Source organism: Colletes gigas, unplaced genomic scaffold (genome assembly GCF_013123115.1).
Source record: "Colletes gigas isolate AHSC1104 unplaced genomic scaffold, ASM1312311v1 Colletes_gigas_Sc00013, whole genome shotgun sequence".
In the NCBI taxonomy this organism is placed as follows: domain Eukaryota; kingdom Metazoa; phylum Arthropoda; class Insecta; order Hymenoptera; family Colletidae; genus Colletes; species Colletes gigas.
The window spans coordinates 7,377,557-7,395,409 of NW_025106642.1; the positions used below are offsets into that span (position 1 = coordinate 7,377,557).

Sequence of the window (17,853 nt, forward strand, 5' to 3'; positions counted from 1 at the left end):
GAGAACGAACCGATCAATCCTCTCTGAACACTCTCTTCCAGAGATGGTTCGCGTAGCGCCGCGCGTGCGACGTTGTCCGACGAATCGCTGACCTCGCGATCGGGTCAACAGGAACCAGGAGTCTCGGGACGAAACCGTGGTTCAGTGCCGGTCGTTAGCTTCAGCAGTGCCTCTAGAGTGAATCGTTTCGTTTAGCCGATTCTTGGGCGTGCAGAGCTTTCGTTTACTTCTTCGTTTACTTTCCTTTAGCTTCTATTTACGATCCGCGTTCGTTCTAAAGATCTAACGTGCGCGTTGATTATTAAATTTTTATTGTGATACAAAATATTTTGTTTTAGGAGTTGCTCGAAATTTTGCTCCAGGTAAGAATCAATTGCAACTGATCAGTTTAGTATCTGAGAGGCCTTTTAAGTAAATGTAGAGTTTGATTACTAACCTGGTATCCTGCTAGACGAATCTCTTGGTCTCCATTTAACGTTGTGTTGTAGCGTACAATTGTAGTCACGATTCTGTTCCACTTGGTCAGTAACTATGCTTGGTGGAAGGAGTGGAACGAGGTATTCTAGGCACACTTTGGTAGGGTTGGGCCATTTAGCTTGGAATCACGTTTTCGAAACGTGCAACTGCTGCTCAAGAATGTCCTGCACGCGACAAAGGTGTGTTTCGCCTCTTTCGGTATCGTGACAACGCGTTTGTTGAAAAGTACATCGAATTATTTTTAAAACAAGTAAAATTTGTAGTCTGTGCTTCTGAGCAGTAGTCAAAACTAAAGTTTAAAACTTGAGAAACTAAACAATTCAATATAATCGCAGGAGTATATTTGATCATCTCATCGCAGTTGGAAATTAGGTTCCAAGTTAAGCGGTTGAGGATGCAAATCGCTCTACGCGTGCCCTTAATTGGCTGCATCGAGTTCAAAAACTATACGAGCTTCGTCCTTGGGAATCTAACTCTAGGACGCTTCCCCTATTTTCGCCACTTCGGTTAATTTCTTCCACCAGCTGTGTAAAACACAATTCTTACAAGTTTGGGTAATTTGGACGCCCATTCGACTGGACACTCAACTCCATTTGACAGGTCGACCCAACGAACCATTGATCCGTATGACGTAATTTGCAACCGATGAATGGCCTTGAGTATCCACGCGAATCCGCGGCCGACATAGGAACGAAAGGGTCGAAAGAATCGCGCCTGAAAACCTGTTAAACGAACGAATGCAACAGGAGTCGAAAAAAGGTTAACGAGCCTCTTTAACTCGATTAATTAACCTCGTTGGAGGCCCGCCAAATTTCGCCAACGAGCACGGCCACTGCTGACGCCAGCTTCGGTGACCGGAAAACAATAACACGGGCGTTCGGAATTCGCGATTCGAGCGACAAAAAAACACGCCACGAATCGCCCATTTTGTCGTTACCTTGTCCGAGCCTTCTCGCGAATTTGTTATGTGAACGATTTACGGACCGGTTCCACCCAAGGATCGACGAATTTTTAATCAACATTACCAGTTCTTTATGGACATATACGTTACAAAAGATTCATCGACGATCTACCATCGAAGTCTAATTCGCTGTGGTGAACTGGTCCCACGAGGCGCGAACCCTTCGCGGACGCGGCCATTTTGGAGAACGAACGTTGGGCGTTCTTGGAGCAATTGATAGAAAGTTATCGAGTATATGCAATTTTTTAAACTTCAATCGAACGAACTGTTACATACACTGCTGCTCAAAAGTCTTGGTATTTTACGTGAATTATAAGTTTTGGTTTCGGATTTAAATTTATTGGAAAAATTCTTAAAAATTCGAGTATATCTTGGCGCCTGTCTGCGAAGGGTTAATAATGCCTATCGCGTGCAAAGGTAAACGTTTCAACGAACGAAGCGTCTCAGGATATCGACGAAACTACCGGTCGTTGCGCGAATGCGACAAATCGGGGAGGGTCGAGCTCCAACCAATGGGCTCTTCTTCGGTTCGTGTTTTAATCTGGAGGTCGTAGAAGTATACGCATGACACCCGGGTCACGCAGGGTATATTATCCATCTACACACGACAGTATTGTACAAACGAACGCACGGAGCCTCGTCGCGTGGGAACTGTTCGTTGGACGATCCACCGGAAGTCAGAACGGAGACCCGAATTTTCAAGAGTACAAAATCGAATAGCGTTGAACCTAAGAAATACTGCGTTTATAACTCTCTGTGCCAAAATAATTTGAGAAACTCACAGGGATAAAATTGGAATTGAATTTTTAAAAATACGTTATGCGTACTCGAAAGTTAAATCATACGCGTATATTTATCAAAGTTATTATTTCCTACGTCTCTGCAGGGCACGCAGTGTCTCAGAACTAAAAGACACACCTTGCAGAGGAATTTTTCGATGAAGTTTCACGAGAAAAAATTGATAAAAACGTGACTGTCACCATCGATCGTGTTTTTCTGTCGATGTTTCGCGGCGTACGCGACACTGTCCAGAACGATTCAAGCGAAACGAAAAAAGCCAAATGAATTTTAAAGGTACAATAGCGTAGTTAGCCACGATCGGAAAAGTTTAAATTTGTCAGCTGAACTGGAATGCTAGTCTTTGAAGTTGGGAAGCATCGATTTTTATATACTTTCTGTCGGGTTTTCGATTTGGAAATGGCGTAGGGGCATTCATGAAAAAAGTCGATGGATAGTTGCACAGGGTATTCTATGGAAGTTTCAGGGAACGAATATTTCTGCAGATTTTTCGAATAAAGAAATGCAATTATAATTTAGGAGTTAAGATTACAAATCGAATTTACAAAAAATTAGAAGTAATTGTAGCGTTTCTACGGAGAATTCGGAACATCCAGTATGTCGGGGACCGTGTACGAATATTTCTCTCCGCAACAGCCGCGAATCGCGTGGAAATTTCGGAGGGATTCGAGGACACGGGGGCGGGCTCCCGCTGCAAATATTCTCGCGAGACTTTGGGGTGGCTCTAGCCAGGCTGCCTTCGTAAGGGAGGGAACGCTGGGATTGATAGCTGCCTCGGGAGGGTGGCTTTTTTCGGAGGCCGGCCATCACGCTTGCTCGCAGATATGGCGTCGGCTGACAACGCTCCACTTACAGACCAAACACTTCACCGTACTTTTCTCGGAGAAAAGTGGCCGCGATCGAACATTTGCCTCGGAGAGTTTCCGTCAGTACAAACATTTGTTTCGCCGTTACATTCTCGACAAGTTCGTCAATATATTGCTTGCAATATTTTCTTTTTTAATCCGTTACGTTCAATGCAATTTTATCTCGACAAGCACGAATCGAAATACCAATATCAAATTGTGCACAAACGATCCTACCAAATTAAAACATAATTTCTATATATTTTCTAAAATTCAACAACCCTGGACACCATCGACAACCCTGTCTTGCCGATTCCGTAGAAAAATGACTTTTCTGTTCGAACGGCAAGAAAAGTTTTGGCAAATTGTTAGCAATAATCTTAATCCGTTATCGTCTCCTCGGGTCGGCAATTTGTCGAAGCGTCCCGGTCGCGGTGGATCGTCGAACGAACAGAATCGATTCGCGTTCGCTGCGCTCTCGCAGGATGCGTTCGAACGGACTCCGCTCATAATCCCGTTAAAAGTCGACCCTCTTTCTCGCAGACTTTACGAAGGGTTCAGGGGAACCGTAGCTTTAGAATCAGCCGCGTTACCTCGACGAGAGAACCGTTTCTCCCGAAGCGTCGAGCCGATCATTCGTTCAGGACGCGACGAGCAACGATTCCGGGCTCGCGTCCGATCGCGCGTTGTACATTAATTCCCGAGATAAGCGCGGAAACGATCGTCCTAGATTAAGACAATCCAATCTGTAGCTGGTAACCGGGATCGTCGTTAAACGATCGCCGTACGAGCAGAGGGACGTCGCAAAACGATCGCGAAGAACGGAAACCAGAAAGACGTCGAAGATAAGGATATCGAGAAAACATAACCGAGAAGAATGTCACTTTGTGTTACGCTCGGTTACAACGATTCTATATATCACCGGATTGGCCAGTGACGATATTTGCAACGATCTCTCGCGATTGTCGGCTGATTCGCTGATCGTGTCTGACCACGCGTCGACCCTGACTACTGATTATTTTTACTAACGCGACGATCTACACTCACGAGTTCAGTTCGTCGTTGGAGGTCTCTCGGAGGCTGTCCGAACCCAAATACGTTAAATTTAAATTGAAAAGATATCGAAGTCAGCCTTCTTCGCGTCCGTGGTTGCAAAGGAATCGTTCGAGCCGAGCGTAACCCTTTGCAGGCGTTCGTTTCAGATCGAAACGATACGCGTTTCGCTGGTAACGCGGTGTCGTTGTCTCGAATTCGAGGACTGCCTCGTTTCTCGCGATCCGAGGCACGGTCCGGCGATCTTCTGTATAAAGTCGATTGTAAAATAGCATTTGTTACTACTCTTAGCCTGTAATGTACATTAGAGAGAATCGTCGACACGCTGTTGTATATACTGTGTAGGTAAGGGGGACGGTAATTCCGGTGCCGTTCGATCGTACCACTTCATAGAAGATCGTACACGCAAGAACTCTTTGCCCCTATATTCGGTGTTCTCCCTTGGACCGGAAGCGAACGATGGGGTTCCGCTGCCGGCGAAAAGACAGCGGGTGGGGCTGTTCTATCGCCGGTACGGTGTTATTGACGCGACCTGAGCCTACATTTATTCGCTCATCGTTTCCCCGGAGTCACTGCAGCACGAGCGTACGGTAATGTACGTTTCACGCTTCGCCAGCAAGGTCTTGGAACGGATTTCGGAACGAGAACGTCGCGTCGCGAGGACGACAGTATTGTACGATGTTGAAACGCGATGAAAGGACTCTGATAACTTCGTTGGATCTGGCCTCGATCTTAAGTTCCTTTCCAAAAGAATCAGAATTTTTTACGCGAATACGTGAACTAATTTATTTAAAAGCAAAAGATCGATGTACAGTGTGTTTGGTAACTGTCGGTACAACTGGAAAAGGGGTAATTTTTATAGGTCGTTAACCGGTTCCGAACGAACAACATGATTGGTTTCCCGTTAATGTAAATATTTATTATTATTGTAAGTGTTACCGCAACCTCAAAATTATTGTGCAAAATAAATATAAAACGATTGTTTAGCGATATAGCTGTTGTCTATCTTGTGTTATTCTTACCATTGCAATGAGTAAATTATACTAATGTTAGACTGATCGCTACGAGTATCCTTTATTTTACTTCTAATGAACTATCCTTCGGAGTCTCGTAGTCGATTCATCCCCGAAACATGGGATCTTTAAACAATTTTGCTGCGGGGTGAATCGAGGCCAATCGAACGAAGGCGGAAGACGAGTTTCCGTGAAAAAGTGAATTTCCGGTGGCGGTAGTATCGCACGGAGCATCGCGAAAATGGGAAAATTACGGTACAGGGTAATTTGATATATATGCACTACCTCAGACAAGGTTTTTTACGCGATATAAAATTTGTAATTAATCGCGTTTGCGGTAAAAGGAAGGGGAAAAGGGAGTTGACCGTCCGAGGAGACGGAAAGACGGGCAAACGTTGTCGCGAGAAATCATTCGAAATCTTCATACGCAGTATTTATAGTTATTCAAACTGTCTGCATCAAAAAGTATAACAATTACACTTTCTTTACATTGCACCACGCTACAAATAATAGCATATTTATCAGTCTTTGTAATACAACCTTCCATCTTTCATTTTTCGGTCTCCATTGCCAATCTTTCTTAGAACTACGCAGTCTCGTTTGATGCTCTTTAGAACAACGAGCCTATTCGCTCCCTGTCTTTCTCCCTTTTATTCGTTTACTCGCGACTCGCGCTCGCTAGTCGATAAAATTTCGTCGCTGGTTCGTACCTGATGCGGAGAAACGGTGTTAAATCAGTGACTCCGATAATACTCAGTCCCCTTTTCTCTCTCTATCTCTGTCTTTATCTTCTCGACACTTCGACCGTTCCAGGACTCTTCTTTGACCACATTCGTTTCCCTCCACGAATAAATCGTCACGAGCATCCATGCATACGTATAATGAGTGTTACAAGCAGAGCCACTTGTTTATTAGATTTCGCGATTTCAGCGGTTCGCGGATAGGGGACGAATCCTCCCGATCGATCCCTACCGCGAATACGTCGTGAACGTCGCGTGAAATCGATTGTAGACGAGACCGAACTATAACGAGTTATCAGCAGTCAATAGCATAATCACGTGTAATTGCATCGAGACAAGGCACGAACGAACGACGTTTCGCGAAGCGTTTGCAATATTGTTGCATGGAAAGAAACACAGCGTCTCGTGATACTAGGTGTACAAATTCGTTCGAACGTTTTTTACGCGATGAAACCACGCATCGATACCCATACATACATACACACGCAGACACGGTGAACGGGGATTGTACATTAGTAAATTTATATTTTTGGAAGAAAACGAAAACAAACCAACCGCAACAGAGGGAGCGAATCTCTCGCGGGGCACACTGGTTTCTCGAGCGTTTCGAGAACGTACACTTTGTTCGGATCCGCATGTACCACTTCCTCGTTGACACCCTTAATCGAGAAACAAAAGGCTCGAGACCCGCTTCGATATTAAGTTCCTACTGTTCCGCTTGTAAAAAATACGTATTCCGTACCTTCGAGTTACTTTAAAACGATTTTCTACAGCCTGCGCGAAATGTTCCGAGCATGTTTGGCGCACGAAACGAGAGAGTCGGTGCAAAGTGTTTGTAACATCGACTGAGTTGACTGCCATATTGGACTAGCTTAGCGTGCAAGATGGCTCCTCTCGCGTTGCTCGCCACCATTTTTTAAAAGAAATCGATCGGATCGTTCGTCGAATGTCTTTGCCCGTTTCGTCGAGAGAGAACGGAGACGCCCAACGATCGAGATCGTTTGTTATAAAAAGAAAAGCGAAGTTACCGATGATAAGGAGTTTAAAAAATCGCGTTGACGTTTACTGAACGGAATGGCTTCGAGATGTTGGACTTTTTTACGCCGGTACCATATTGTCCTTTTTCTTTCGTTTCAACAGGCTGTGTATTCAAACGAAAAGAAAAGAAAAGAACGTTAATAATCTCCATTTCGTTAGCAGTATTGAACCTCGACAGTATTTGGTTACACGACTATACCAACGATATAGTTGTAAACGGACTAGGTTGCATCGAAACGATCACTCGCGTCCGTGAATCTTCGTAGATCGACCTGTGACGCGGAAGTGGTCACGCAAGTTTTCTTATTATCTGTAATAATAATTGCTAATAACGAATACAGTGTATGAGTATTAACAAATTTATTAACGAGAATAATATATTATTGCGACAGTAATCTACGTAAGTGTTGTGAATAATGGAGATAATATTGTTGCTGTGATTACCTTTAAGATTGTAAGTAGTAGGATATAGAACCACTGTTAGGTGTCACTGTCTCGATTCAATAAATGTTATTTCATTTTAATGACAACGCAAGTCCCTTGTTACAGTTTTTGACAAATTACATCCCTCCATCCTTTACCCAATTATACATGCAAATTTGTTAAATTGCAACGTTGCTCATTGTTAACTCACTTAATGTATCTTTTTACAAGATACTTTTTTTATAGAAATGTTTAATCTACCGTGAATAGGAAAATCATAGACGGTACGCGAGTGAATTCTATGATTTTTTTTTTCATACGAGGAATAAGGGAAGAAAACAATTCATCAACAATATCTAGAACATAATTTTTATTACATAAATTCAGTGAACACCTTATATTATACTGGTATAACAATATATATATATATATATATATCAGTCTAGACCACTTCTGTTGTTCTTAAAATCTAGTTCACTGTTTAGTCTTTATTTGAACGAAGCACATTCAATAAAATGCACAGTACAATAAAGCTTGTTTTTAGTTCTTTCTTAGATATAATGAGATACATGTTCTTTTATGATACGATCGTTCAAAATCGATCGATTCTGTGAACATTACTCCTTCAATTATAAATGTTGTATACGTATGATGTAGTATCGTTTTTACCTGAGCAACTTATATTAAGTAAATTCAAAATAACTATTATTTAAAACTTTTATCAAAACATTTATGCTTCTTTTCGCAATAACTATCACTCTAAAGGAGTGAACTCGTTTGAATGGTCGAATGGCCCCATATAAAATCTAAAATTTCTCAGCGTACGATACAGTGCCAAACATACCCATAATACGATCAAAGTAATATCTGAAAATGTAACGTTGCTATAATAATACACAGGATGATTCTAAAAACTGGTACAAGCTGTGGCTTATTTTTAAACGTGGATACAACAAATTCAAATTGGTGCAACTATGCTTTTTATATGGAGTATAACGAGAAGAAATATCGAATTTGTTTAAATCGCGTGGAACACTCTGTACAGTAACGATGAAAGCGAACGTACCCTTTCCTTGAACCGGAGGTTGAACAGCAGCCATTTCATAGTCTGCAACGGTGACTCTTCTTATGACATTTATGACGCTGTATTTCAGGGATGAGCCAATTAAATAGTCTAGCGGCAAGATTATCATGTACGTCGAAAATATTGTCTGAGTAATTACAGGCGTAACACTACCCGATGCGAGCCCGACGAAAGTTAGGATAAGAAACAGTAATAAGCTCATAGCCGCGAAGAACCAATTATTCGCTCCTATTCCAGACTTATCTGGAAAAGAAAATGAAAACCAAGCTAAGCATTTTGTTGGCGTTCACGGGGATTCGCTAGAAATTTTCAGGGATCGCTCGTAAAAATAGATTTACAAAAAATGGTCGGAGGTATCGTTAAAATAAGAGCGTACGTAGCCGAAGTTTCGACTAATCATTCTGATGCACCCCCGAATGAACTAAGAAAACGCGATTAAACTGTACCGTGGAGGAAAGAGAGAGCCAGCAGGGGGCGAGCAGGCCGATCATCTGTCGACAGGGTAGATCGGTCCGATACAGCGTGCAGTTACGCATGCACGTACCGTGTAATCTAAATAGGACCCAGCGCAAAATAAATACGGGGTCACAATTAGGTAAATGTGAATCTTCCAAGCTGGTCAGATCGGTTCGTGGGAGTTGAGGGGTTGGTTGTCTGCACGCGACGATTTTTCGGTCGCGCGATCGCGCGCGTGCGCGTCCGTACAAGGGTGGTTGCCGCGTTATGGTGTGAAAGGTAGGAGGCAACTCGAATGCCCGCTGCTGTTGCATGGGGGATTCGGCAGCCGTAGTTTCCACATGAGCGGGCAACATTGATAAAAGCTACGGGGGGGACTCTGACTGTATTTCATCCCTTCGCCAAACTCGAACTAACTTCGGTTCGGGGCAGCGATCTCTCTCGCTCTATCGTTCTCTTTTCTTTACTTCTCTCTGCTTTTAAGCCGGCTTTCATTATTTTCCTATAATTTGCTACAACCCCTCGTGAGCTCTCTCTTTCTTTGGCCGCGCGTACGGAATACTTTATTTCCGGATACGTTTATTCTCGCTTCACGCGTTTGCCTTCGAGACCGCCGGTGTATGGATCGACGGACCAGGGAGATCGACACTGAACGAAATTCTGATACGCCGATCGGTGTATTTGGAAAAGGTCGTTTGATTAATGGTCGAGATCAGAGCGCATTTACCTGGCACGCACATGTAGATGACACACATAACGAAGAATCCAAGGTTGATGCTTCTCATCACCGCGTTCATGGATGATTGAGTTGTTATGAAAAACGACCAAAAAATTATGTCGCAGAGGCCCATTAGTAGAGCGAAAGAGATGATAGCTGAAATAAACAAAATGACACGTTCGTGCAATAAAATTATCTTGGGCATATAACGAACAGGGTGTGTTCCGATCGAATATTTACTTCGCTTTATTTACTCTGAATTTACTGGGCAAAGGCATTCTAGGGTTGTACAGAATATTTCTTCGGATAATTGTATAAAAAATTCCAAAACTGCCTTGCAAAACTCGAGTTAACGATTAAAAATATGAAATAAATCAGTTTTGCCTTTGTAGCGCGCGACGCTTTCGCATGGTCACAATTTTCAAGGTTATTTATTTCCTGTTGTTAATATACTGTCATAGACTAATAACCAAGTAGATCTGGTAATACACCGATTGCATTTACAATTTATGAAATTATAATTTGTTTGGTACGACCCGAATTAGTACAGATTGGGAAAGACTTACCCGATATGTTGGCCTCGTCTATGAAGCTCTCTGCTACCATGTAACCGAACACGGTTCCAGTGAAGAATGTAGGTATGAGTTTATTGTAAACGCTATCGTAGTGTGTGTTGAACGAGAACAGTCCCAGGAAAAAGCAACCAGCGCAGACAAATCGTGGGAAAATTTCATCTAAAAAGCAAAAAAATATAGGACACCTCAGCGATCTGATTTTCACGATGACGATAATAGCGATAAAATTTGATGAAGTTGTACGTACATAATATGTCACAGGAATCTGGATCGAGCAAGGGGCTGCAGGCGTATGACAAACCAGGTACGTAAGCTGCGGAATCCTTCCCGTATCTGGCCACTGCGACGTAAACCGATCCGGTTCCGATGTATGCACCGAATAATCGTCTCATTGGTGTTAATACTGCGGAATCTACTACCTACCAGAAAACATTTTTCGTTGCATTGCAATTGTGAACTTATTTCTTTTCGTTTCATAAGAAGAAAACGTAATACAACGGAAAATGTGTTGAAACGATACATAGAATTCAACTCGTGAGATATTTGACAATTGAAATTTTAGATTTCTGAGTTACTCGACGACTATGAACTTGCAAATTTGTTAGATTATACGATTCATTTCCATACCTTAAATTTGTATTATTGAAAGATAATTATGTCGTTCATAAATTAATATAGTGTAATAGCAGTATTGCTGACCGTAGGAGTAAAACGTCTCGACGTGCCTAAGCAGTACAGCTGGCCTTAGAATTGCAATTTGATTTTAAAGATATTTCTTTTCGCTAATTAATTGAACAACCTGTGTAAGATTTGGGTAAAAATGCATTATTGTAAAGAAGAGTCGTTCGAATCAGTGCAATACGAGTATGTCCTTTTCGACCTTAATTTCGAGGTACAGTTTTGAGAATCTCACGCAATGAAATTTTTATTGTAAATTTTATTCGATAAAAAATCTAATTCGACCGGACTACGTAGCGAGTTTTGTGTTCCAGAAACTAGAAGAATTATTAACTGCGTCAACGTGTAATCTTCTAAATGTCTTTTCATTGATTTTATCCTTTCGACACATTACTCGGACTTACTGCAAATTTTCTACGATCTCCTAACGAATTATTCTAATATTATCAATAAATGTTCCGTGGACAAAGGCTGTCGGATGTTCCAATTCGGTAAACCTATACATCAGATTTATCTCTGTCATTTCTCAATTAGAGTAACGTGCTGTTATCGTTTCAAGAGTACTGTAAAGCTGTGACAAGTAACTGAAATGACTCATAAAACGTTACGTGATAGTATCTGAACGATAAGATCGTACATAAGATACCAAATACCGTTTGCAAACAGTCGAATGAAATCGGTCGTCATCTTAGTTTATCGAAACAAGATCGAACAGGACCACGTATGTATTACCAAAACATTGTATGTACGATTCCAACGACTTCGATGATACAAAGATTCGTTAAATTATTTAAAAGTGTTGAAATTCTTAATTGCCCCGATCAATCATTTAATCATCTGTTCTCAAACGGTGTTTCGATTGCATTCCAATTTTAAATTAAGAATTTTGACACTTTCGAACGTTAAAAGTGTGTTTGCTACGTTACGTGAGAGAGGAGATTGATGTACCTTCCAACCATTTTGCTCGATATCAGCTACAGTCAACATATTTACGATAGCTATGAAATAAGAATCAATACTGAAGTCTCGCTCGGTTAAGAACATCCGATAGAATTCGACCTCCACCGGATTATGGTGACAATCTGGCCGTTGATTCTTGTTAACAGGCGTCGAGGGTGGTTGCACGTCGACTACCACTATCGTGTTCTGTAGGGTTACATTCGGGTACGGCGCTATTTCGGTATTGAATTCCATGTTGCATCCACCCGGTATGGGTGCTACGAAGAGAACAATGAGCTGTTGGACGAGATTGCTGACAGTTCTTTACGATACAGAATTTATTATTGAATCCAATCGATGTTTTCTACGTTAAACGAAAATGATCGACGATACAAACGGCGGTGCAATAATTATTGCCAGCTTATCGAGAAAATTACAACGTTCGATGAAACAAGTATTAGGAATGATTGCACGTTACAGACGGGATTACCATCGACCGATAAGGGTTAGCTTGTGGATGAGGCATTCTTGATTTTAATATAAATTTTTATTGGATCTCGAAAGAGGTATATTATACAATAGGGGAACAAAGAAAGTTGGTTAATCGACGTCAACTTGCCATAGTCGAATTAAATTCAATTGGTCCCTCAAAACCACTTCGCCAACTGTGAATCATGCTAGGAGCGTCTCCTTTATCTACGTTATGACAACTTGTCTCGTTGTGTGAGAAACAGAGAGCATGTTGAAGAATTTGCATGAAGACTGTTGGAGGGAACTTATCGGTAACCTTAAACAACTAAGTGGTGTTTGTGCAACTATATAGATGAGACGACGTGAAAAATCGGCTTGGTCAGTAGGTACAAGTTTTACGAATAAGAATTCTTAGCACCTCACTCCTATCGTTCAGGGCAATTATAACGAAGTGCTCAAACCATTTTACGATCTCAAGATTGTCAAACTACATGGTCATTAATTTTATCTGACTCTACGATAACAATACTTATTTGTACTTACTGTTAACCTATACTGTACCTTGTAACGTCCATCACGGTAATGTTGAGAACTTTTTCATAAATTAATAAATCAAATCAAGTTGTTATTGCACGTTTTCTAATTTCAAAATATTTATAAACGCATATGTAGTTACATTTATAGAAATAATTACTGGTTTATTTTTGAAATTATTGTAGGTATATTTATTAAAACTATCGTACATACTAGAAATAGTGATTGGGATATCGAAATTAATCTTTGCAAGTTTTGACGTCTGAAACAAATTTTCACCACCATACGACGATCCCGTCTGTATCGTGCAATATTTATTTTAAAAAAATCTATTGTTCAAGTTATTTTAAATACTGCAAATTATTTTAAAAATTGTAAATAAATATTCATAATTAAATTTCACAATTATATAATACTGTAACATCATCACAAGATTATTAAATGTCATGGGTCAATATCAGTTTGTATTTCGATTATTTCAAGCAAACTAATTTCTTCATAAAGAAATTAAATTGGCGATATTTATTGGATCACTCTGTATATCGGACACTGATCCCGACTGCGAAGCGGGTGAAAAATTTGTTTGAATATCTAAATCAGCAGTTTCTATCGCGAGGTGTAGTATATCTAGATATTTTGTAATCGAAATCGAATATTTAAATCGTTTCGGCTAAATATGCTTTCAAATTGATCGAATTTTGATTGTACAATACATTGTCTAAACAAATATAGTAAGAATTCTTATAACTTTTAGTGTTTTTATTAACGTAGAATTTAAAATCTCGTAAAAAGTTTAATATTGTTAGTATAATAATAGCAAGATATGGGACAAATCGATGTGTTTGTATAAGCTAAATATAAAAAGTACTCACCATTCATATTGTAAGGAATAGCAACAAATATAGCGTTGACATTGTGAACGTTATCATTTTTCAAATATAGTTGTGTCGTTATATTTGAACCTGGTCTAACGAAGAGGCCGATGTTCGATCCAAAGACGCTGTTATTCGAGACATCATTAAGATAGTCTTTAGTGTATGATAGCGTAACATTATATTGATACGTGTGAATTTGAGCAATATAAAATGAAACGTCGGAAGAAACATTTGTTATGTTTACAGTTACTTTACTATTGGGGGCAATAACTACTCGTTTGATAAATTTATCATGGACAACACTATATAATACACTGCCATCTGTAAAATGTATTATAGATTATTTTTACATTTTTTACGAAATTAATTTTTTGTAATGGGTCATTAAAGTGAATCTCAAAAATTATGTAACAAATTTAAGAAATATTGTGTTCTCTATCTGCACAATGTGGATTTAAAAAAAAAACAGAACATATTATAGATACATTTATAAAATATATATATAATAAATTTTGTCGAGTAAGACTGTATTTATTATAACTTTACTTCACATTTACATATTTGTTGCATACTATTTTTTTCTACTTATACATTAATTCGTATTATTATACGTATAATAAATGACACATAATAAACAAGAAATATATTCCTACGACTTACATCTGATAAGAAGAAACTCGATTCACTGGACAAAGACATTATATCGTATTAGTCATATTCATACAAATACATTATACAAACACAAGTTAACAAATGCTTTCTTTCTGAGTTATAGTTCTTAGTAAATACACATTTAATGAATTGCGAACAGGAATAGTGAACACGGATTCAATAAAGTATAATTGAATTAAACTAAACAGAGGAATCGGGAAGCAATGCACATAGAAGAAAACTGAAATAAAGAACACACATTTATGAATGAATAAGTATTTAACTTTGGTTAATCAAAAAAGTGCTTGACTCGATGCTTAAAAGATTAAAACAAGGTTTTAAGGGAAGGGTACTAGCGAACAAATATTCAAAATCCTTATTTAACTTTTGTTATTATTTCTATATCACTTTATTTGTTACTAGTTCTTCTTAAACAATAAATTAAAATATCCTGTGTTAATAGTTCCATCCAGTAATGTATATCAAGAACGTAAGAGGTTATGGTTATCTCGTATGTAATTACAAAAACAATTCCAACAGAATTTGTGTATCGCTGAATTTAAAAATTTTCCACTAAACATAATACATTATAAAATTTGTATTTTTCAAATCATGTTATGTTTTCGTCCAGCGCTGAATATCAAGGATACGAAAGGTTATGTCGTATAATACAAAGAAAACAATAATATTGGAATTGGCGCGAAATAGAATTTCGAATTTTCCAATTCGTACGTTACGCAAGGATCAATGTTAAAAGCGAGCGTTGAATCATGAAGGGTATCGGTTTAGGATACGAAAATTAAGATAAAAGGTAATCGGAGTTTGAGGTTAGGTACTCACCCGTAAGCTCTTCGATATTCGGTATTTTTAACATGGCCCAACTACTACCGGCAAGTAATAGAAAGACCAGTATCTCTCTGATAGTATTATGACTCATGTCGATCGACGCTACGAGCCGCGTGACACACTTATTCGATTAAATTGCTGCTGAACCGAGGTGGCGTGAAGTTACAGAAAATCAGTACGGCGCAACAGCTGGCACTTGATAGTCGACTACATGCCCGAGCGCGGTACACATCGAGCCTCGGGTGCGTCGTTCTGTCTCTCTTCTAAGCGGCCAATAATTACGGGCTACGATATTCTCTTCTCTATCGCGCGCTCCTGTGTTCGCGAAGTGACCGCGAGGTGGCGACGCAGTCGGCACAAGATGGCCACGCTGGATCAATGAAACGCGAGTAATCGTAGTAAAAACAGAAATTGACAAGTGTGCAGGTGAACACCAGGTTTTGATTACGGTGTAAATGGACCATGGGGAAGGACCAGGAGCTGCTAGAGGCAGCGAGAAGCGGAAATGTCACCGTGGTCGAGAAGATTTTGGGTCAACGAGCGAAGAGGAGTGGTCCACTGGCAAGGTGGGTGTCACCGTAGCAGACTTTGCTTTTTCTCGCTTCTTTCGTCGTTACTGGATTCTATTTCACGTTTGACGCGATAACACCGATTCGAGACGCGATTGTTTATACCGATCGACCGAGAAACGAACTCCCTCTCTGTCAATTCGTCGTGCGATAAGCGTTATATGTCACGTTCTTTTCGAATTGCTCGTGAAACGATTGTGTTCGAATGAAAAAGTGTTCGTGCCGTATTGACTGCCGTTTTCAATTGCTTTCTTTCATTCCGTTTCCACGGGCTTCCGCGTTAACCGTTATTAATCGAGCACAGGTAACTGTGTTTAGACATAAACTGTATCAGACGAGTCATTACACGTACCGGTACCGTGCCTGCGTTAAATTACCCACGCTCGATTGATCGTTACATTTTTGCAATTAATCCGACAATTTGTGAGAGGTTCTCGTGGATGCGTGTCTGCTGTTCGTACGGTTAATAGGACGAATCGTTTTGATATTAATTAAACGAAGGAATGCGTAAGTAACTTGTGCTCCATTTGAAAAAAAAATTTCTTCTCACCGAGAAAATTGTAATTAATATATTGTATCTTATTTTCAATTGCGTGATATATTTTACGCGGCGATCGCGTCTTTACCCGGTAATTGGATCTGCGGTGCGTGTTGTATGAAAACTGAAACCGTGTTTAGACGAGATCGCGCATCCTCTTGTTTGTGTACGGTGCTTAATAATCGGGAATTTTCGTGTAACGCATTTCATACGATTTCTAGGTGAAAATAAACGCGCGAAGTGTAATTTTCTCAGCATAATCAGGCTTGCTCTGAATGTCTACACAGAATAATGCACCCGTATGTGTCTGCACGTTATTGTTGTGTGATTATTCATGATTTCACCATGACCATGATTCACCTCGTGCGCATACGGTGTAACGATGCACCAGGATGCGTTGATACAGACACGCAACGATTTAGCACTGTCAATTACTAAAATTTTATATTTAAAGTTTCAATCGGTCGTGTTTGTTTCCATCTGGTGTAAATGTGGATTTAACTAAACCTACAAAATATTCGACGAAACATGTTGGTCGACGCGTGTCTGGAAGCGGCACGAAGCTTCTTTGCAGGACTTATCGGCTCGTGTTATTTTCTATTTGTGGGGGCAGATAAAAGAGTTTATTCGGCGGGTAGCTATTTATTTTCAAGGGTCATTGATAAACCTCGTTTGGAATTATGTAGAAATAACATTAGAGTACCTAATCTTTATGAGTACATTGATTGTAGGATGTATCGGTAATTAAGGAATATAATATAACAATGTTTTGCATGTTACGATATCAGTTTTATTTACAGATTCACACACTTTGCACGAAATTCAATTTAGATTGTTTACTGTGTTTGAAAAAGTTAAGAGTATTATTGCAATAAAAATGATTCATCTGAAAAATTAGCATATTCCATTGGTGATAAACGTAGATAAAGACAGTGAGTTCTATGTTCAATTCGTTTCAGTGTAAAAAGCATTTACTCTAACAACTTAGTCATCCTGCTAGAGTTAACATAGTTTAGCAACGTCGTCATCGTGGCGTCTAAAAAGCGTCGTTTGAGTGCATGCATTGGCGTTTCAGTTTCCAAACCGGAAACTCCGAATTTCACGGAACAACCTTTTCGATGCCATTTCAACGAGAGTTCACGCGTTGAATAAAAATTAGAATTCCACCATTCCAGCAAACATTCGTTACGTATTTCTCTCATTCCGACCCTCGATATTCGATATTCGATCGTCGATCGTTTCGAGCGATCGATGCAGGAGACGCAATTATTCGAAACAGTCCGCGGTCTCGCGTCTTTATTGACCCAGTCCCGCGAACTTCTCGACAAAGACGACTCTGTCGACACTTCTCGCGCTTCCATTAATTAAGTCACGCCGTGCCGGGACGAGAACCCGCCGTTTGTTTTCGAGAGGGTCGTGGTGCGTGCCTTCTGTACTCGCAAGCGGGCGCGCGTGCTTCGAGTGCCTTCACGCACTTTAACGCCGATTGTCGGTCGCGAGCAAAACCTACGAAGAGAAGGAGAAACACAGGAACGAGACAAGAGGGGCGGCGGGGAAGGCGATGGGGTTAG

The 17,853-nt window shown here is 40.2% G+C and overlaps 2 protein-coding genes across 4 annotated transcripts in view; one reads left to right on the top strand and one right to left on the bottom strand.

Moving 5' to 3' along the window:
• Nucleotides 1–7,802: 7,802 nt before the first annotated feature.
• Nucleotides 7,803–15,397, bottom strand: LOC122399497 (transmembrane 7 superfamily member 3-like). The gene is made up of 8 exons (XM_043400202.1): nucleotides 15,170–15,397; nucleotides 13,676–13,999; nucleotides 11,808–12,076; nucleotides 10,429–10,600; nucleotides 10,173–10,340; nucleotides 9,616–9,762; nucleotides 8,415–8,675; nucleotides 7,803–8,215 (listed from the first exon to the last, which is right to left on the bottom strand). Exons 1-8 carry the CDS (start codon nucleotides 15,264–15,266, stop codon nucleotides 8,103–8,105), a joined length of 1,551 nt encoding a protein of 516 aa, XP_043256137.1. The 5' UTR covers nucleotides 15,267–15,397; the 3' UTR covers nucleotides 7,803–8,102.
• Nucleotides 15,398–15,588: 191 nt separating this feature from the next.
• The window catches only part of LOC122399496 (ankyrin repeat and SAM domain-containing protein 1A-like), a 57,467-nt gene continuing 55,202 nt past the window's right edge, over nucleotides 15,589–17,853 (top strand). For all 3 annotated transcript variants that reach the window (XM_043400199.1, XM_043400200.1, XM_043400201.1), the window contains exon 1: nucleotides 15,589–15,741. In XM_043400199.1, coding sequence (XP_043256134.1) covers nucleotides 15,638–15,741 — 104 coding nt within the window. In that variant the 5' untranslated portion in view covers nucleotides 15,589–15,637. The remainder of the gene's footprint in view (nucleotides 15,742–17,853) is intronic.